This window comes from Prionailurus viverrinus, unplaced genomic scaffold (assembly GCF_022837055.1).
Source record: "Prionailurus viverrinus isolate Anna unplaced genomic scaffold, UM_Priviv_1.0 scaffold_35, whole genome shotgun sequence".
In the NCBI taxonomy this organism is placed as follows: domain Eukaryota; kingdom Metazoa; phylum Chordata; class Mammalia; order Carnivora; family Felidae; genus Prionailurus; species Prionailurus viverrinus.
Genome location: NW_025927605.1, coordinates 3,794,071 through 3,815,705, shown reverse-complemented (window position 1 = coordinate 3,815,705; position 21,635 = coordinate 3,794,071). Strand labels below are relative to the sequence as shown.

Genomic DNA, 21,635 nt, shown 5'->3' with positions numbered 1-21,635 from the left:
GTCCTTGTTTCTCAGCACCCATTGTAAGTTGGACTACCAAGGCTTATTGGCCACAAAAGCATCCCCCTAAGACAGGGAGATTTTTTTTTTTTCTACCAACTACTAAGAGAACGCAGTTTATTCGTTATATTGTTTGTAGCTATTTTCACACATATACTTTTTATTTCTGGATAGTAAAGTCCTCAGGGATAAGAATTAAGTCTTCATCTTCCTGATCTCCATAGTTCCTCCATACACTTTATATGACTTCAGTTTCTTTTAAAAAGAAACAAATGTACTTCTTTGAAGGAGGCATTAACACATTATCACATTTTATTTACAAGTAGAAACACAGACTATGGTTTGTTTGCCCAGTTATAATATTTATTAAGAAATGACAGAAAACACTATATCACAGATGTAAATGAAATAGCCAACAGGCAAGATCCTTATGATTCCCCCCCCCCCCCCAAATAGGGATGAAATCAGATGTTGAAATATGAAAAAGTCTAGCCTACTTCTTAGAAGCTGAATGTTGGGTGAAGGGCTTCCATTCTCTCTGGTGACATCTGAGGAAAGTCACGTGGCTGTACCCTGGTTTGATGTTAGAAAAAATGTTATTAAATGTAGCAAAAAGTAGATTATAAGGCAGGGAAGAATTAGACTTGTGGGTAGTTCTAAAGGATTAATTCCACAATATGTCAGTTATTTTAGACCCTGAAGAAAAATCAGAAATAGTATATCCAAAGCATTTTGATAATCAGCTGGTATGTTTGCAGCATTTCTGTGTCCGTAGTGGGGAATCAATGTATTCAGTGGAGAATCAGTGTATTCATTGCAGAATGATATCAGGTAGAGCCCATATACTTGTCAGCCCCCATTACAGAAACCCAAGTGGAAGTCGTAGAACTTGTGGTGGTCCAGGGGTGGTTGAGGAGATACACTGTTCAGAGATACTATGTCCTGGGCAACTGGAAATCAACAACCTGGTTTTTTAACAGGTGGGCTCACAGCAGGTGGGCTGGCAGCAGCTGGGCTGGCAGCAGTAGCAGCAGCAGGCAGGGCGGCAGCAGGACTGTCCACAGTAGGACGGGCGGCAGCAGGAGGCCTGGGCGTGGTGCAGCTGGCAGCAGGTGGGGGGTATGCAGCTCACCACACAGCAGGGGGGCAGGCAGGTGTCCTCCACGCGGCAGTCAGGGCGGCACCACCTGACGCGGCAGCTCACGGCTCCGCAGCCACCCTCCTGGCCACCACCAGTGCCACAGCCGGTCCCGCAGCAGCTGGTCTGGCAGCAGCTGGGCTGGCAGCAGCTGGTCTGGCAGCAGCTGGGCTGGCAGCAGCTGTTCTGGCAGCAGCTGGGCTGGCAGCAGCTGTTCTGGCAGCAGTTGGGCCGGCAGCAGCTGGAGCCACAGTTCCCGCTGGTGGAGCAGGTGGGAAATCCACAGAAGCTAGTGGAGCAGCAGGCCATGGTGTCAGGAGCTGGGCTGAGAGTTGGGTTGCTTAGAGGTGTTTTGGTGGTCAGGTCTATGTCAGGCCTTTTATATATTTGAGCCAGCTTCTATTTATAAAAATGTTAACATATCTTCCTTGTTTTTGTTTTAAATTTGTTCCTCATTGGACCTCTGATTGGCTTACATTGAAATAATTATGACCTATTATGAGCAGCAGTTTAGAAATTGGTTTGTTTTGTAGTTTCATTTGGACTGCTCGTGTTGGTCCTTTGCTCTTTGGAATACATTTGTGGTTTTCCATGTTCAAAGAGTCCTTCCATTTTAGCCCTTGCCAACGCCCTCATTTTGTAGAGGTGGTTATTCCACGTGACGTTTTGTCCATATCTCTAAGATAATTGTGCTCTTAGTTTAAACTATTATTTTTTTCTTCTGACTATATAGACTGAATTCTTTTGCATTTAGGATATCAGAACATCCACTGAACTGAAAAGAGTACTCTTTGTGTATAAATCAAAGCTTCCTACTGGGGTACCTGGGTGGCTCAGTTGGTTAAGCATCCGACTCTTGATTTCAATTCAGGTCATGATCTCACGATTCGTGAAATCAAACCCCATGTTGGGGCTCTGCGCTGACAGTGTGAAGCCTACTTGGGATTCTCTCTCTCTCCCTCTCTCTGCGCCTTCTTGCTTTTGTGTGTGCATGCTCTCTCTGTCTCTGTCTCTCTCTCTGAAATAAACATTAAAAAAACTTCAAACTAATTTACTCCAACATAAAGTCAAATGACTACTATAGTTCCTTTGATTTCAATCAATTTGAAATGTGTAACTATTATTCATATTCTAGGCCAGAAATCTTTTCTTGTGAACAAGTGACATAGTATATATAAAGATAGCAGAGTGCTAAGCGTCAGGTAGGACTTTAATAAATGCTTACTAAATCTGATTTTGAATGGGTGGAGTAAAAGACATGATTCATGGATGCATGTACCACTTGTAAATGATTTAATAGAACTTTCAAGCTGTAGTGCCTCTCGTGGAGGAGTCCTTATTATTGTCAAAAGACATTAGGAAGTGCTGAAATATTTTTCTGTGTTTAGTAGTTGAACCAAGTCTCAGGGAAAAACATCTGGGAGTTGTGACATTTTGAAGGATATTCTTCCTTGAAACGCGTAATCTTGTGTTTGATCTATCATTGCTACCAATTAAATGATAGAGGTAAGTGCTGGCAGCTTATAAAAAACTTGGAAAATATTTTTCTTAAAGTATCCTATATTTTGTCCTATTGTATTTTGTATTGCACTGAAATACTTAATAAGGAGTTAAAAAATTAAAAGATTTTTTTTTTTTTTTTGCTCTAGATTTGTCTTAAGTTTCCAAGAGAACATCTTTCAAATTGGGTTGCAAAGTACAACCTAAATAGTTGTTTGAGATTTCTAATACATGTGTCTGACAAACGATGTTGGTAGAACTCACGGGGTATCTCCCAGGCTGTTTGTTCTATCCTTGTTTAGGTCAGAGATACACTTTCTATGTACTTCCAGTAGAGTGTTGGGAGTTGAAACTTGGAGGGCAATTTGGAGACCAGTGGGAAGAATATAATAGCTTAAGACATAGGAATTAAGCCTAAATGCTCTTGGAAAACAGTATCTAATAGATAGTATCTGGTAGATATTTTACAATCTATTTAATAAGTAATATAATCTCTAGATATTAGGTACACATGAAGGAGAACATCTAGTATATAAATTGGAGGGGGATTAAAATGGTAGAGCTACATGTAGGTAGAAATCCCATAGATTTGATCAACCTGAAAATTTTAGCCAAAAGTTGCTTTACTGGTTTAGACCTCATTATTACAGGTTAGAGCATTTAACTATTTGAATAACTGTAAAGATTATTTAATGCATGGAGCATTTTGTTAACTGATGGATTCAAGCATAGTGTAATTAGTATTCAGCCTGTCTGGTTTAGACCTCATGTGTATGCTTTAGGATTATTATAAAAATGCAAATCCACTCTCCTTGAATCCCAGCTAAAGATGGACAAGCTTAGAGGTAGAAGAAAGAAAATAACCCAGTTTGCTTTACACATTTAAACATTTTATTTGAAATTAACAGGGGATATTCAAGGAGAAAGCCGGTCTAAAACATGTGGGGATCAAGAGATAGGGAGGAGACCAGAGATGTCACTGAAATGAAGTGACCCTGGAGCCTTCTCAAGCAAGGCAGTATATCTAGATACTCTGATTGATACATGTTTTCAGTGTGCTAATTCAGCACATCCAAGAGGGTCCTGACTAAACTCATTTCTGAGCGGCTTAGAAACATCATGGTACTTAGCATGGGAGTAAAATTGAACACTTCTTCTGAGATCAGAGCGGTTTGCTTAGTTTCCCCTTTCATTCTTAATCAGCAACCCTGCTTTTAACAGGTGGACTGGCAGGAGGTGGGCTCACAGCAGGTGGGCTGGCAGCAACTGGGCTGGCAGCAGTAGCAGCAGCAGGCAGGGCGGCAGCAGGACTGTCCACAGTAGGACGGGCGGCAGCAGGAGGCCTGGGCGTGGTGCAGCTGGCAGCAGGTGGGGGGTATGCAGCTCACCACACAGCAGGGGGGCAGGCAGGTGTCCTCCACGCGGCAGTCAGGGCGGCACCACCTGACGCGGCAGCTCACGGCTCCGCAGCCACCCTCCTGGCCACCACCAGTGCCACAGCCGGTCCCGCAGCAGCTGTTCTGGCAGCAGCTGGGCTGGCAGCAGCTGGGCTGGCAGCAGCTGTTCTGGCAGCAGCTGGGCTGGCAGCAGCTGTTCTGGCAGCAGTTGGGCCGGCAGCAGCTGGAGCCACAGTTCCCACTGGTGGAGCAGGTGGGAAATCCACAGAAGCTAGTGGAGCAGCAGGCCATGGTGTCAGGAGCTGGGCTGAGAGTTGGGTTGCTAAGAGAAGTTTTTGAGTTTTGACTGCACCTTCTACTTCTGGCCTTTTATATCTATCCTAGAGCTGCGTATTGTCCTAGCATTCAGCATTGTTCCTTGATACCCTTTGCAAAGTCAGTCTCTGATTGGCTGATACCTGAGTTGTTTAGAAAGTTATAAATAGCATTTCAATAGCCTGCTTGGTGATTATTCAATTAAGTCCTATTTTGTTTCTTTTTTGCCCTCTGGATCAAGTGAATGCTTTTTATGGAAGCCAATCAGAGCAGCACCTCTTTATGCAAATCATATGACAGACTAGACTGGGCCACTCCTGGCTTGCTTCATCATACCTGCCCTTTGTTAACCTTTAGACAGTTTATCTAAACTGAGCATTTTCTTCCTAAGTGGTCCCTAAATTAAGGATCAGGACTTCATAAAAGAAAATTTGTTCAGATTTCGAATGACTAACATTAGAGTCATCAAAACATTAATCAACATCCAAAAGAACTATGCCTTTCTAGGATCTGTTTGTACAAGTTATAGGATACTGAGAGCTCTAACCAATATTTTTGCCTTCCACCAACCATGTACATATTCCCAACTGAAACTGTTTTTTTAAAAATTTTTTTTAATCTTTATTTATTTTTGAGAGAGAGAGAGAGACAGAGCATGAGCAGGGGAGGGGCAGAGAGAGAGGGAGACACAGAATCTGAAGCAGACTCCAGGCTCTGAGCTGTCAACACAGAGCCCGACATGAGGCTCAAACTCACAGACTGTGAGATCATGACCTGAGCCAAAGTTGGACACCTAACTGACTGAGCCACCCAGGTGCCCCCACAGCTGAAACTGTTAAGACTTTTGCCGGTAGATGGTTTTTATGACTCTACTAAATGAAAAATATATGCTAGTAATGAATACACCTTTTAACAAGTCGAACAGTACACAGACATATAAACAAATTTAATAATTTTCCTGTTTTCCCCCAAACACCCATCCCCTCCAAAACTAGTACTTCAGAAATAATCCATATTAACAATTTGGTATATATTCTTTGACACCTTTCTTCCTGCTTTTGCAGACATAAACCAGCATATACATAAGTAAAAGTAAAATATAAATAAAAAGTAAAAGTTGGGATCTATACATACTTATTTTTAAAAATTTTTAATTGTAATAAAATACACATAAAATTTGCCATCTTAATCATTTTTAAGTGCACAGTTCACTAGTGTGAAGAGCATTCACACTGGTGTGTAATCAATCTCCAGAATTCTTATCTTGTAAAACTGAAGCTCTATATCCATTAAAGAGCAACTTTTCCATTCTCTCCTCCCTAAGCCTTTGTAACCACCTTTCCACTTTTTGTATTGATGAATTTGACCAACCTAGATGCCTCATATAAGTGGAATCATACAGTATGTCTTTTTAATTCATGGTTTATTTCACTTAGCATAATGTCTTCAAGATTCATCCATGCTATCAATGTATCAGAATGTTTTTCCTTTTTAAGGCTGAATAATATTCTGTTGTATGTATACACCACAGTTTGTTTATGTATTTGTCCATCAGTGAACACTTGGGTTGCTTCCAGCCTTTTGGCTATTGTGATTAATGTTGCCATGAACACGGATGTAGAAATATCTTTTCAAGATACTACTCTCACTTCTTTTGGGTAGATACCTAGAAGTGGAATTGCTGGATCACATGGCAGTTCTATTTTTAGTTTTTTGAGTACCTGCCATACTGTTTCCCATAGCGGCTGCACCATTTTACATTTCTGTCAACAGTGCACAAGGGTTCCAATTTCTCCACATCCTTGCCAACACTTTCTGGGTTTTTTGAGAGTAGACATTCTAGTGGGTATGACATGGTATGTCCTTGTGATTTTGATTTGTATTTTTGTAATGATTAGTGAGATGGAACATCTTTCATACGCTTGTTGGACATTTGTATATCTTTTTTTTTAAAGATTAACTTAATTTTTTTTCTTTAAAGTTTAGTTATTTATTTTGAGAGAGAGAGAGAGAGAGAGAGAGAGAAAGAGCGAGAGAGAGAGAGTGTGTATGTGATTGGGGGAGGGGCATAGAGAGAGAGAGAGGGAGAGAGAGAGAATCCTAAGCAGGCTCCACACTGTCAGTGCGGAATCTGACTCGGGGCTCAAACTCACAAACCATGAGATCATGACCTGAGCCAAAATCAGGAGTCAGATGCTTAACCTACCGAGCCATCCAGGTGCCCCCATTTGTATATCTTCTTTGAAGAAATGTCCATTCATGTACTTGCCCAATTTATAATTGTTTTTGAGTTGTAGAAGTTCTTCATATAGTCTAGATAATTTGCTTCTTATTAGATATATGATTTGCAAATGTTTCTCCCATTCTATAGATTGAATTTTCATTTTGTTCATTGATCCTTTAATGCACAGAAGTTTTTAATTTTGATGTAGTTCAGTTTATCCACTTTTTTACTTTTGTATGCTTTTTGTGTCATATCCAAGAAATCACTGACAAATTCAATGTCATGAAGCTTTCCTCCTGTGTTTTCTTCTAAGAGTTTTATAGTTTTAGTTCTTAACTTTAGGTTTTTTTTTTTTATCCATCTTCAGTTAATTTTTGTATGTGGTATAATGTAAGGATCTACCTTCATTCTTTTGCATGTGGATACCCAGTTTTCCAAGCACCATGTTTTGAAAAGACTGCCCTTCCCTTTTAATGGTCTTGACACCCTTATTGAAAATTATTTGACCATATTTGTAAAGGTTTCTCTCTGGGCTGTCTCTTATATTCCATTTGCCCATATGACTGCCTTTATGCCAGTATCATACTGTTTTGATTACTATAGCTTTGTAATATAGTTTGAAATCAGGAAATGTGTTGTCTCTAGCTTTGTTCCTTTTTCTCAAGATTGATTTGGCTATTCTGAGTCTTTTGTGGTTCCACACAAATTTTAGGAGTTTTTTTTTCCTCTTTCTGTGAAAAATAATCTTGATAAGGATTGCACTGAATCTGTAGATTGCTTTGAGTAGTATGGGCATTTTAACAGTATTAATTCTCCTCATTCATGAGCATGTAATACCTTTCCACTTACTTGTGTCTTCTTTAACTCTTTCATCAGTGACTTCTAGTGTTTGGTACACAGATCTTTCATCTCCTTGGTTAAATTTATTCCTAACTATTTTATTCTTTTTGATGCTATTGTAAATGGGATTGTTTTCTTAATTTCTCTTTGTGGTAGATTGTTGTTAGTGTGTAGAAATGCAACTGGTTTGGTGTATTGATTTTGTGTCCTGCAACCTCCAACTGTACTGGTTTTGTTGACTGGTTCTAACTGTTTTTTTCTTATTGTATTTTTGGGGGTAAGGTGGAGTCTTTAGGATTTTCTATGTATCATATCATGTCATCTGCAAGTAGAGACAATTTTATTTTTTTCTTTCTTATTTGGATGCCTTTTATTTCTTTTTCTTGTCTAATTTCTCTAGCTAGGACTTTTAGTACTATGATAAAGAGAATAGGTAAAAGTGGGCACCCTTCTCTTTTTCCTGATCTTAGAAAAAAAGCTTTCAGTCTTTTATCACTGAGTATTAGGTTAGTGTGGGCTTTCATATATGGCTTTTATTAGGCTGACATAGTGTCCTTTTATTCCTAGTTTGTTGAGTATTTTTGTTTTTGTTGAAAGAGTGTTGAATTTCATCAAATTCTTTTTCTCCATCTATTAACCATGTGTTTTCCCTTCTTTATTCTGTTATGCAGTGTATTACATTCAATGATTTTTACATGTTGAACCATCCGTGCATTCTAGGATAAAATCCCACTAGGTCACGGTGTATAATCCTTTTAATGTGCTGTTGTATTCTGTTTGATACTATTTGAGGAATCTTGCATCAATATTCATCACAGATATTGGTCTCTAGTTTTCTCCTCTTGTAGTGTCTTTGGCTTTGGTATCAGAGTAATGCTAGACTCACAGAGTAAGTTTGGAAGTATTCCTTTCCCTTTAATTTGTTGGAAGAGTTGGAGGATGATTGTTTTTAACTTTTCTTTAAATGTTTGGTAGAATTCACCAGTGAAGCATCTGGTTACTGGGATTTTATTTGTTGGGAGGTTTTTTTTTATTACTAATTCAGTCTCCTTGCTGGTTATAGATCTGTTCAGATTTTCTATTTCTTCATGATTTGGTTTGGATAGGTTATGTGATTTTAGGAATTTATTCATTTTATCTAAGTCATCTTATTTTTTGCCCTATCCCATACCTATTAGTCATTCTTTTAAATAGCTATGCAGTTTTCCAGAGTGTGATCATACCACACTATATTCAATCATACCCTATTGATATATCCTCAGTTGTTTTTAGTTTGTGCTTTTGAATTAAAAAAAATGATAGAATTTCAAGCTAAAGAGAATTTAAAGGAATCCAGCTTTTGGTGATTATGGGTGGGTCACATGATACAGCGATCTGAGCCCTTAACTGAGAACTAAATTAAGCTAATTAAACTAAATAAGCTTCTCAAACTGGTTCTGCCATTATGTGATTCTGCAACTTCAAAAAAGTGACTTACTCTCTCTGAACATTGGTTTATTCATCTGTAAAATGAGGTGATCTTTCAGACACCTCCAGGGCTAAAATTGTGGAATTGCTTTCCCCGCTCATTCATTCCTTAAGGGTATGATCTACCATGTCTAATTCACCTTGGAATCCTATGTAGTGCTTTCTGCACCATCTTCAACGTAGGCACTCGAAATGCTGTCGAATAAAGGAAGGAAGGAATGATTGGCTGTGTATGGTACTGATAAACAGCCAAATTTGCATCTTACCCAAGTCACATGTCATTTATTTTATACTTTTTTTCTCAGCAGGAGCTCTTAGGTAGTGATACCTGAAAGTGGTCAGAAGTTAAAATCGAAGGAAAAAGAGGACAAAACATGTTGCCATTTCTATTCTATTCAAGGGTGTCTTCTGGGTTTGATCAGGTCTCTAGAAGATATGTCGGGGAAATTGATTCCTTGCTTACATGTTATCCTTTATTCATGCTTTCTAATTTCTTGATTTTCTTTAACCCTTGCATGAATAAAGTGTTATAATTTTAACCCAAGTAATATTTTTAATAAAAAGGGGTATCTTCAGCTCCCTCCAGTTCTAAGTCCAAGAAACCACAAATTAATCCTGAGCCTTGTCCAAAAACTACCAAGATTTATAAAACATTTCCTGATGCTTGTGTTTAAATATGTATAAATTCATTGTATGTTATGTATATACATCCATTGTGTATTATGTATGAGTGCATGTATATGCATAATAAATGTATTTCTAAGTGAAAATTTTAAACCAAAGTAGATATGTTATTATCCTCACTTCCAGTTTAGAAACTGAGATGGAAATTAGAGTAAAGTTCTCCATCTGACCAAAAGCGAATTTCCTCAGAGAGGCTTTCCCAATGTGTGGTTCTCTTGCTTTATTAGGCAAGACTACATGTGAATGGAAGAGTGTAATATATTAGCATATGTTACCATGGTTTGAAGATTGCCTGAAAGAGCATTCCTCTAAGAGACTTGAAAAAAAAAAAACAACATCATATCTGGCTTTGGATTCAGAGTTCCTGACTGCTATACTTTTCTGGTTGTGAAAGCTCTTTGTGAGGTCAGGATATGGAAATAGAGCTTGTGCCACTGCTGAGGCCCTGTATGACTGCCTTTCCTGTACTTTTTATGGCATTAACCTTTAGTAGATCTAATCAAATTTCCTAGCATGATATAAGAAAAGCAGTGTGGGATATCAAAAACAGATTAAAATCTTTTGTGACTTTCTATGAAATACATATCATGAATAAACTCAATAAAGAAAAAAAGAGATATTTGCTGCACCAAATAGATATAGTTTAATAGACCTTGGTATATTATTCCCCTTTCATAAAAAGTGCAGTTTGCAGGATGGTGGAGTATAGGAGGTGAACATATCTGAGGACAGATGGTTCTTCCGTGGCATTGGTGGCAGAATCACAGAGAGTAGATTCAAATGTGTCCTGAAAGCAAATTGGTTGTCCCATTTCTTGAGTCAAATTTGTATTTTGGCGGCCTCACTGGGAAAGATCAAAGTCTTTCCAGAATTGAATGGAATCAGATAGATCTGTGAGGCCTAAATAGCCCCCACCACAAAAAACAAATAACAGTTCAAGAATTTGTTAGTGGTCCAGGCGTGGTGGAGGAAATAGTTAGCTCATGAATTGATTTGGAAGTTGAAACTTCAACTTGAAAATCAGCAACCTTGCTTTTAACAGGTGGGCTCACAGCAGGTGGGCTGGCAGCAGCTGGGCTGGCAGCAGTAGCAGCAGCAGGCAGGGCGGCAGCAGGACTGTCCACAGTAGGACGGGCGGCAGCAGGAGGCCTGGGCGTGGTGCAGCTGGCAGCAGGTGGGGGGTATGCAGCTCACCACACAGCAGGGGGGCAGGCAGGTGTCCTCCACGCGGCAGTCAGGGCGGCACCACCTGACGCGGCAGCTCACGGCTCCGCAGCCACCCTCCTGGCCACCACCAGTGCCACAGCCGGTCCCGCAGCAGCTGTTCTGGCAGCAGCTGGGCTGGCAGCAGCTGGGCTGGCAGCAGCTGTTCTGGCAGCAGCTGGGCTGGCAGCAGTTGGGCCGGCAGCAGCTGGAGCCACAGTTCCCGCTGGTGGAGCAGGTGGGAAATCCACAGAAGCTAGTGGAGCAGCAAGCCATGGTGTCAGGAGCTGGGCTGAGAGTTGGGTTGCTAAGAGAAGTTTTTTGTGTTTTGCTGGTCACTTCCACGTTGGGCCTTTTATAGGCCTTGGCCAGCTATTATTTACATAATTCTCAAAATGCCTTCCTTGTTTGTATATAAATAATCTGTCTCTGAATAATAATTGCCCCATTCCTGAGTTATTTGTTCAACCTCTGAAAGCCTTTAAAAGTTCATTTTATTGGTCTTCAGTTAGGATTCTTTACCACAGTCAGGTAGTCATTGGCGTTCATTGGGTACATAACCCATAATCCCCCATATTTGTTAAAATTTGCTCATTGCCCTAAGAATAATTGATGCCTCACCTTTACAGAGTGTCAGTATTACTCATTGGTGACCCTGATAATGGAGCTCTTGGGTCTCACATGACAGTTTAATTCCCAGCAACATGTCTCCAGTGTCAACTGCTGCCCCTTTATCTTTCTCATCTTCAATTTGACTGTGAAGCAAAGTGATCCAGCTGGCCAGAAAGGGATGCTTTTTGGGGGGGCTGAGAAATGTGGATGAATTGTTACTGATCACAGATTCTGGAGCACGTATGTGCCCAAGTGGTTCTGACTACTTTGCACGTATCATTTCATTTAATTTTCACTGCAATCCTATGGACTCCGCCTATACATCTCCCATCGTCTATGTCAGGAAATTGAGCCTCAAGCAGATTTATGTCTGTTGCTCAGCTTCACACCAACAAGTGGTGAATCTGAAATTTGAACCTATGCCATCTGACTTCAAACTAAACTCTTCAACCACTACAGTCAATATCCTGTTTTCCATGTCAGCAATTGTTCCAGAGAAACTCAAAGGGTAAAGGAAAGATGTAAAAATTTGCCCACTCTTAACTGTTTTTCAAGTCAAGGGAAGAAATGCAGAGCTTAGGGTGAATAATAACACTATTAGAAACTTCTCTGAAAAAAAATTTTTTTGACTACATAACAAGCTTCAAGAAAATTTTGTGTGCTAAAATGGTTGACCTCCTTGACTTGTGACTTCATTCAATCTTTGATATTAGGATGTCCTATAGATCTAAATGTCCTTAACTGCATAAAAATCACACTCAGTATATTAACACTGGAACATGTGACATACCATAGTACATTAGATCAGCATGCAGTTTACTGTAGATATTAGCAAACTATAATATAGTTTGAATCAGGCAGCAGATGAGGTTGAAGATGAAGGTTTTGTACAGGTACAATGAAAGGTGACCTGGCCTTCATTGAGTATGGACTCTGTTATAGGCAAATGGATGTTAAAATGCCACTTACATAGTTTGAACCAGAATACCAGGTGTTAGTTTCTGCTTCTTCAGGAATGACAGTTTTGAGTTTAGACCATAATTCTTCCCAAATCAGAATGAAGGCATTTACAAATCCCACATCAAATTTGAATTCAAAGGTATGTGATTGTTTTACTTCCTCTCCTTAAGCAAGTCTACATCATGGATTCTTCGATTAGCTAATTTTCCCACTGTGGATGTTTGGAGTATGTAGATTTGTCCCTATTATAATCTCAGGAGCTATTTAATTCATATCTAAATTCAGTATCTTTGATACTAAAAGCATTTATCTCCCCTTGCAAAAAATTCAGATATTTGAGGAGTTGAAATACCTACTGACTAGGGCACCAGGGATAGGTAGTGTTATCTGTTGGGTCTCCATTTCTATGCTTTTCTGCTGTGGCACTGTTTTCAACATCTCCCTTGGTGAAAAATTTAACTCAATTTTCATTTTTCTGGTCTTTAGCTGCCCTCAGAGAATTACTAATAATAAGTGTTTTTAGGCAGAGTTCTCCAGAGAAACAGAACCAGTAGGAGATATATATATATATATATATATATATATATATATATATATGTATATATATATCCCCATAGAAAGATTTATTGTGAGGGATTGGTTCACACAAATGTGGAGGCCCTCACCAGGAGCACTGAAGTATGAGGGCAGGAGAAGATGGCTGTCCCATCTTAAGCCATAGAACAATTCGCCCTTCCTCTCCCTTTCTGTTCTATTTGGGGTCTCAATGATTTCGATGATCCACATTGTCCATCCACATTGGTGAAGGCAATCTAATTTACTCATTCTACAGACTCATATGCTAATTCCTTCCATGAACACCCTCACAGACACACCCAGGAATAATGTTTTACTAGCTGTTTGGGGATCCCTTAGCCCAGTCAAGTTGATACATAAAATTAACCATGACATAAAGTATGGCACTTAAAATTTGAGAATTCTCCTCTTTTGCCACAGACTAATCTGAACATTCCCTTATCTCTCCTAAAGAAATCAAGAAAATAAAATTATTTACTCCATTTCTTCTTCATTGGTTTTCATACAAATAGAGTAAGAAGTTATAATCAATTTGTGATATTTCCCTGTGTAGATTTTATGACTGTTTAAATGCTGGAAATCACTATCTATTGTCTTCTTGGAGAAAAGAATGCCAGTAACTTTACATTTAAAATGATTTTATTACAAGGTTTATTCTCTTTGGTTTTCATTACTTCATTTAAGCAATGGGGTCCAGATCCAATAGTATCATAAGAAGAAAGGATGTGTTTGTCTCTTATTGAATGTCTGCCTTCTGTTTATAGATATTAATATATTGAGTTATTTTTCTTTAAGGTGCCATGGTTCTAGGTTTCTTATTGTAAGTTTGGGGTTCTTTCAATTCCTTAAGCTCCATTTTACTAGTTCTCTAGTTCAGTTGCATCTGCCATAGATTCCTGAGTGATAAGACATGGTTGATATAGGAACCAGTTGAACATCCCCAACTTTTTACTCTAAATCAAGTAATAAGATCTTTTTCTCTTCTGAATGCCAACCTGGCTCTTTTGGTGCTTTGAGATAAAGCCATTCTAAGTAAAAGTAAGTACATCCTAACCCATTGAAAGACAAGAGAGTGGTATTTGAGGGACATCGAGCATTAAACATGTTTTAGACACATTGTGTATGAATGTGTGGGTTGTGCCCTGATGGGGGAGGCTCTGTCCACTCAGAAGAAGGAGAATCTTTTTCATATAAAGATGATGTATGCTCAGTAAGCTGTGTATTCTTCAAACTGTTTCTACCTAAAGGTGATGCCTTTTTCTAATTCTGGTAAGGTTGTGCTAGTGAAGACCCCATCCCTTTGACTTACTTCTTTTTCTTTTTTTTAAGTGTTTATTTATATTTGAGGAGGGGAGGGGCAGAGAGAGAGGGAGACAGAGGATCTGAAGCAGGCATGAGGATGCTGAAGCAGAGAGCCCAATGTGGGACTCAAACTCACAAACCATGAGATCATGAGCTGAGCCGAAGTTGGATGCTGAGCCAGCTGAGCCACCCAGGTGCCCCTGACTTACTTACTTTTTAAATCGAGGTGAAATTCACATAATATACACTAAACCATTTTAAAATGTACAGTTGAGTGGCCTTTAGTGCATTCACCTTGTTATGCAGCTACCATTCCTCTGTCTAGTTTAAAACCTTTTTCATCACCGAGAATACCACCTGATAATCTTTAGTAATTACTCCCCATTCCCCCTTTCTCTCCAGCCAGTGATTTACCACTTTGATTTTATAATCAAAGATTTTATCCGTCAAAATGGAAGTTCTTATTATGTATTTTTTATTTGATCCTTGCTTCATTCTAGAACTTTCTCTGGAGATTAGAATAAGAATGGGCACAGTGTATGCCAGTATCATGCTCGTTTAAATCCATTCTTGTGATGAATATTTATTTTCTAGTTCACGGTACATGAACGAATTGTATAGATGTTGTAGAAGCACCAGTTGAAATTCCCTTTCATCATTTTCCAAAGTATATTTTGAGGAACACTAGTGTTATAGGATGCTAGTTGGTAATGAATAGAGTATTCCCCAACTAAATCAGTTTGGGAGTAATAGTTATAGAGCTTTCTTTAATATTCTGATGTGTTTTATAAACCTTCAACATGGTGCAAATGCATGCAACATTACTTGACCATTGAATAATTTTTCCTCATTGGGCGTCTGAAGACTAATTGTCAGTGTATCACCTGTTTAGGAAATAATCCATCCTGTGCCTTGGGAGAGAAGCTGTAAGCAATGAATGTCAATTCTTTTCTTTTCCAGTTTTTCTAACCTGGTGCCCAGGCGGGTGAAGGGCCTTGCTCCAGAATCCATGGGTCCGGGGCTCCTAAGTGGCTCAGTTGGTTAAGCCTGCAACCCTTGGTTTCAGCTCATGTCATGCTGTCATAGTGTCTGGGTTTGAGCTCCACATGGGGTTCTGCACTGACAGTATAGAGCCTGCATGGGATTTTCTCTCTCTCTCCTCTCTCCCCCGCTCTCTCTCCCTCTCAAAATAAATAAATAAACTTAAAAAAAATAAGAATGCTTGGGTTCTTAGTTACAAAGTGGGGATTAGAACTTGAGATGTCTTTATATCTTATGCTAGTACTTTGAAATCTTATGCTTCCTGTCTTTCCAATTAGGTATTATCCTTTTATATCCCAGATAGTTGAAAGACTTGTACACAGAATTGTATATGAAGGAAGTGAATAAATTTGGCAATATCTCAAGAAACTAAATAACATAAAAATTCCTTTTTGTAAAATTGATCTTCTGGAACACCTAGCCTGTCAATTTGCACATGTGAGGATCTCGGAGAATAGTTCCTTAATACTGATATATTCCTTTACCATAGATTTTGGCTGTAGAATATTGGACCATTTAATGGTAAAACAAAGGAAAACCATTTTTTAAAGACCTTTAAAAAAGGGAAAAATAAAAAAACACCATAGTGCCATACCACAGTTACTGAGATTTTGAAAAATCCAAATACCCCAATATCAATAACAAATTCCAAAGAAAAGAAAGCTCCAACAATGACTTTGTCATTGAAGAATAAAAATTTTATTAAATCCCAAATCCAATGAGCTGTTGAACTATTTCAGGTGGTATTTATAGTAAAAGTTTTATACATTTCTCTTAACCTTGTAGGACTTCTGTTCGTGTCCAGGTTTATGAAGTATTTTTGGTTTTCGATTATAAATTAATTTACATCTTAGGAAATTTTGTAGCCATTTGCAAGCTGTGTTATGAGTATTGAAGCTCAGAAGTTCATCGGGACTCTACATTGCCTCATTGTGAAGTGCCAGTTTCTTAGGATTCCTTTCGAAAGAGATTTTCAACATGTGGACTGGCAGGAGGTGGGCTCACAGCAGGTGGGCTGGCAGCAGCTGGGCTGGCAGCAGTAGCAGCAGCAGGCAGGGCGGCAGCAGGACTGTCCACAGTAGGACGGGCGGCAGCAGGAGGCCTGGGCGTGGTGCAGCTGGCAGCAGGTGGGGGGTATGCAGCTCACCACACAGCAGGGGGGCAGGCAGGTGTCCTCCACGCGGCAGTCAGGGCGGCACCACCTGACGCGGCAGCTCACGGCTCCGCAGCCACCCTCCTGGCCACCACCAGTGCCACAGCCGGTCCCGCAGCAGCTGTTCTGGCAGCAGCTGGGCTGGCAGCAGCTGGTCTGGCAGCAGCTGGGCTGGCAGCAGCTGTTCTGGCAGCAGCTGGGCTGGCAGCAGCTGTTCTGGCAGCAGTTGGGCCGGCAGCAGCTGGAGCCACAGTTCCCGCTGGTGGAGCAGGTGGGAAATCCACAGAAGCTAGTGGAGCAGCAGGCCATGGTGTCAGGAGCTGGGCTGAGAGTTGGGTTGCTAAGAGAAGTTTTTTGTGTTTTGCTGGTCACTTCCACGTTGGGCCTTTTATAGGCCTTGGCCAGTTCCTGTTTTGTGATGGACAGCATTTTTATCCTGTTACTCCTTAAACAAGCTTTTCCAGAGCCCTTTGATTGTTCAAATACTGTTATTTTAACTACATCCCCAAATTAGTTTTTCCTTTATTGCTAAGCTAATACTCACTAAACGTGTCCATCCTTGGTAGAAATGTTGTTGTTTCATTTCCACGCAATGCTGTAATTTTTCCTCAAGTCTCAGCTTCCATTCTGCATTTATGGTCACATCACCTGACCGAGTGACTCTCACTGATAAGATGACACAATTTGGGGGTCATATTTACCAAAATTCAAGTCTCCAGAAAAAAATGTTAACAATTGACTGCTATTTATGTAAGACTATTTTCCATTATATATGATTAATCAGATTATAGTCTCTATAATCAGGCAGATAGAAACTCTGATAAACTTCACATTAATAGAAATGCATTTAGTTTCCAGAAAATGGTATCCAATTTCAGTGATCTCTCCTGAACTCCACACATTCATACTTGAGAAAACACCACTCAGGAGGATACATAGAACAAAAACTGTTCCATTGCAACTTACTGTGGATATTTTATTAGCCTGAATTTAAAAGAAGGGCTAAAATTGATAACCAGCAATTAGGAAAATATCCCACAAAATTTTAAGTGTAATTTATATTTTTCTATGAAAGATAAAAATCACTGGTCTGTGGATTATCTAGACTGTATTTATTTCTCAAAGGTGGGATTTGTTTTCAGTTTATGTCATTTTATGTAACTACACCCTGTGTCCTATGAAAGGATGTTAGACCAAAGAGCATGACAATCCAATTTATGAAGGGGAATCACTAAGAGAAAAAGTAGAAGTTAAGAAATGCTTCTTCTAGATCACATTGTTTATAAGGCAAGGTAGGAAATGGATGGTCAAATATCATTCAATAGGTATAAGTGAAAAGAGATTAAGTGTACTTTGCACTTAAGGTATAAGTGTAAATGGGTTGTTGTTGTGGTATGGACCACTTTTAATTTCCCCTCAGCATGAGTTGATGTTAGAATACTGTTGAGTCTAGGAATGGCTATATTTTGGAGAAGTTAGTGACTTGCTCCATTTGCACAGTACACAGCCAGAGAACTGGGTATAAATTTCAGCAAAACAAATTTGAAATAATTTTGGTGGTTGCCAAAATAAAGAATATCATTTTCCATTTGCTGTTTAGGGTTATATTGGGGGAATGAAAAAAAAAGTGGTGGCCAAAGACCCTATTATTGTTATTTGTGGTAGGTTTGTCCCTTCCTTCCAATCTTGAATAAAAACATCACATCTTGAATAAAAACTAACATATAGTTAGCTTTTTATGAGATGGAGGTATTGGTTTGTACAGCAAGAGAATTACATTAGAATGTGATTCATGCCAGTGTCAAGAAAGATGTTCATGTCATGTGATAACCATGACTGTAGGTATGAAGTTGAAAAATGGTTGAAGGAATCCTCAAATGTCAGAGATCAAAAACTTAGTAAATCATCTGTCCAAACATTTAATTGTATAGGTACTGACATCATTGTTTTTATAAATAGCAAATGTTTATTAAGTCATCATATTTTATCCAGAGCACTAAAGGGTTGTGCAGAAAGCCAGATTCAGTCTGTCTGCTTCATATCTTGCTCTAGTTTATGAATCATTATAATACTGATAGGGGGGCTGAATCAAGGAAAAGAGTCAAATATATTACTATCCATCCTCATAGTTTTAAATTGGAACACTGATGTTGTGATACAGACTGCTTTTTTGAAAGTGTTTATTTATTCTGAGAGAGAAAGAGAGGGAGAGGCCTATGAGCACAAGCAGGTGAGGGGCAGAGGGAAAGAGAAAGAGAATCCCCAGAAGGCTCTGCATTGTGAGTGCAGAGCCCAATGAGGGGTTTGATCTCGTGAACTGTGAGATCATGACCTGAGCTGAAATCGAGAGTGGGACGCTTAACCAACTGAGCCCCCAGGTGCCCCCAGACTGGTTTTTATTTCCTTTCAGCATTTGCTGATGTTAGAATACTACTGAGTCTAGGAGTGGCTGCCTTTTGGAAATTTTAATGACTTGCTTTAGTCAGTACACAGCCAGCAGAGCAGGGTATAAAACTCCTGTCTCTCCTTCCTACATCAGTTATAGCTGTTTTACTTTATTTTATACAATGCTATTTTCCAGAAGCAATTAATTCTTAAAACTCTTTGTCTTAGGGTGCCTGGATGGCTCAATTGGTTAAGTTTTTGACTCTTGATTTCAGGTTGGGTCATGATCTCAGGGTCGTGGAATTGAGCCCCACATTGGGCTCTGTGCTGACAGCATGGATCCTACTTGGGATTCTCTCTGTCCCTCCTTCTATCTCTGCCCCTTGCCTGTGCTCTCTCTCTCTCAAAATAAGTAAATAAACATTAAAAAAAAACAAACCCTCTTTGTCTCCTTTTTCAAAAAATGTTCTATAATAGTCCAAGAATAGAAATAGTAGCTACAGGCAGAAATGCTATGGAGTAGTAACTTTAAACACACAGTAAATAAGTATAAATATGTTAAGATTCTTTTAAGTGTCTTCTGATCAGAGGAGTTTTCCCTAGAGCTGCAATAACACATTTGATTCTTAATTGTTTTTTGTTTCCCACATTCATATTAGGTAATATGCGTTCTGGGTTTCTATGTCTGACATACTCTTTATGTCTTCTTTATTCCATGGCTATCATCCTAGTTCAGCTCGTACTGTGTATCACTTGGACCAGTTCAGTGGCCTCTTGACTTGTTTCTGTATAGCCATTATATTGTCTAGCCTTTGGCCTTCCTTTTTTTTTTTTTAATTTTTTTTTTCAACGTTTTTTATTTATTTTTGGGACAGAGAGAGACAGAGCATGAATGGGGGAGGGGCAGAGAGAGAGGGAGACACAGAATCAGAAACAGGCTCCAGGCTCCGAGTCATCAGCCTAGAGCCTGACGCGGGGCTCGAACTCCCGGACCGTGAGATCGTGACCTGGCTGAAGTCGGACGCTTAACCGACTGCGCCACCCAGGCGCCCCTGGCCTTCCTTTTTGATAAACAACTACCATAGGAATCATCCTGATGCCCAATGCCTGTCATGCCATTCAGTTGCCCCAAGGGTTTCAACAACTCCTTAGTATTTACTGCATTAAGGGCATACTACTTTGGTTACTATTCAAAGCACACACACTTCCCAAATTTATCTTCCGCTGTTATTCTACATGTATCCTGTGTTCCCAGCCAAAGTATCCTCTGAACAAGCCCTCTTTCTATACCTTAGTGCATACCGTTACCAGTGAAAATGACATCTTCCTTTAGATCTGCATGCTGAAATCTTAACTTCTGTAAAATGCTAGCTTCCTTTTTGGTCTTTCTTGTTCTCCCCAGTCAGTAGTGATATTTTGACACACTGAGGTATGTTGTACTTTTTTTTTTCATTTTCTAATTTTTAGGTGCATTATCGTGAATTTCATTTATCTCCCTAGAAGTTTCTTGAAGAGGGGAATATTTTTAACTCACTTTAATTTCTATTGTATACCATACAGTCTGTGACTTGCAGATGGTAGGCAGTACATTTCGTTATATTTAAAATTAGTGAAAAACGTTCAAATAAATAAGAAAAACCAAATATGGGTTTGCTAGGCCAAAGAAGAGAAGTTTATTAGAAAACAAACATGCCACAAGACCTAAGATCTAAGGTGGGAAGAAGGGAGTTGATACTGTTACAAAGACTTGAGAACACCCCAAGTCTTAACAGGTAAGCCTGGATCTCCAGTCAAACCCTGGTTGACTTGGGGTCTTGATGGTTTAGGGCAGGAGGTTTCTTAGGTAGAGAAAGGAGTATGACTCTTTCAGAAGGTTGATTGCTTGTTCTAGACCCTGCACTTAGTTGCAGCAGGAGGTCCTGCAGGTGGTGCGGCAGGGGGCAGGCTGGCAGCAGGGGGGGCGGCAGCAGGGCGCCTGCACAGAGATGGGCTGGCAGCAGGTGGAGGCCCAGCAGCAGGGGCGGCAGACCACGGCCGTGCAGGACGTGGGGCAGCAGCTGATGGGGCGGCAGCAGCCCTCCTGCAGGGAGCAGGGGTCACAGCAGACGGGGCGGCGGCAGGGCTCGCAGATGGGGCGCGTGCAGCGGCAGGTGCAGGTCACGGGGCGGCACACGGTGGTCTGGCAGCTCACGGGGCGGCAGCAGCAGGGGTCGCGGCAGCAGCAGGGCTGGCAGCAGCAGGGCTGGCAGCAGCCTCCCCCGCAGCCCAGGGAGGAGCAGGTGGAGCCGCAGCAGGAGCCGGACATGGTGGTGTCTGGGGCTGGTTTGGGTCGGAGGGGTGAGAGGATTCGGGTGTTGTCAGGTGTGAATGCCTCCCTCCTGCTCTGGGGCCTTTATATACCCTGAGCGGGTCCTGATGACCCCCACCCCCATTTATCTTTTGGCCAATTGAGTACAGTTTTGTTTTGACTAATGATTGCATTGCTTGTGACATACTCATGATCTCATTAAAGAACTCTGTTGCATTCCTAAATATGGATATATTCATGCTGTTCATCATCAAAATCTAAGCACTCAGTCATTTGAGGTGATAGCAACTCTTGATGCTTATTTTGGGTAGATAGCACCTGATGAATCCTGGGCAAAATGGTCCTAAAGGAACCGCAAGTTTTAAAAGAAATGAAAGAAATTAAACATACAGCGGTTTCTAGAGAACTGAGTGGATCCTGTCCTTGACCCCTAGGAGATGCCCTGAGAAACCTACATGTTAATCAGACGGGTGTTAGACATGTCTTCACATGTGGACTCCTTGGGACTTTATTTACATATCACTTGATAC

General features: G+C 40.2%; 5 protein-coding genes across 5 annotated transcripts; all 5 read right to left on the bottom strand.

Annotated features, from left to right (window-relative positions):
• Positions 1-973: 973 nt before the first annotated feature.
• Positions 974-1,447, bottom strand: LOC125158658 (keratin-associated protein 1-3-like). The gene has a single exon (XM_047845981.1). It carries the CDS (start codon positions 1,445-1,447, stop codon positions 974-976), a length of 474 nt encoding a protein of 157 aa, XP_047701937.1.
• Positions 1,448-3,852: 2,405 nt separating this feature from the next.
• Positions 3,853-4,326, bottom strand: LOC125158657 (keratin-associated protein 9-3-like). The gene has a single exon (XM_047845980.1). It carries the CDS (start codon positions 4,324-4,326, stop codon positions 3,853-3,855), a length of 474 nt encoding a protein of 157 aa, XP_047701936.1.
• A 6,274-nt stretch (positions 4,327-10,600) lies between these two features.
• LOC125158659 (keratin-associated protein 9-3-like) lies at positions 10,601-11,044 on the bottom strand. Its single transcript, XM_047845982.1, has one exon. It carries the CDS (start codon positions 11,042-11,044, stop codon positions 10,601-10,603), a length of 444 nt encoding a protein of 147 aa, XP_047701938.1.
• A 5,188-nt stretch (positions 11,045-16,232) lies between these two features.
• On the bottom strand, positions 16,233-16,721 carry LOC125158656 (keratin-associated protein 1-3-like). The gene has a single exon (XM_047845979.1). The coding sequence runs from the start codon at positions 16,719-16,721 to the stop codon at positions 16,233-16,235; it is 489 nt and encodes a 162-aa protein (XP_047701935.1).
• Positions 16,722-20,697: 3,976 nt separating this feature from the next.
• On the bottom strand, positions 20,698-21,102 carry LOC125158661 (keratin-associated protein 2-3-like). Its single transcript, XM_047845984.1, has one exon. It carries the CDS (start codon positions 21,100-21,102, stop codon positions 20,698-20,700), a length of 405 nt encoding a protein of 134 aa, XP_047701940.1.
• Positions 21,103-21,635: the final 533 nt, after the last annotated feature.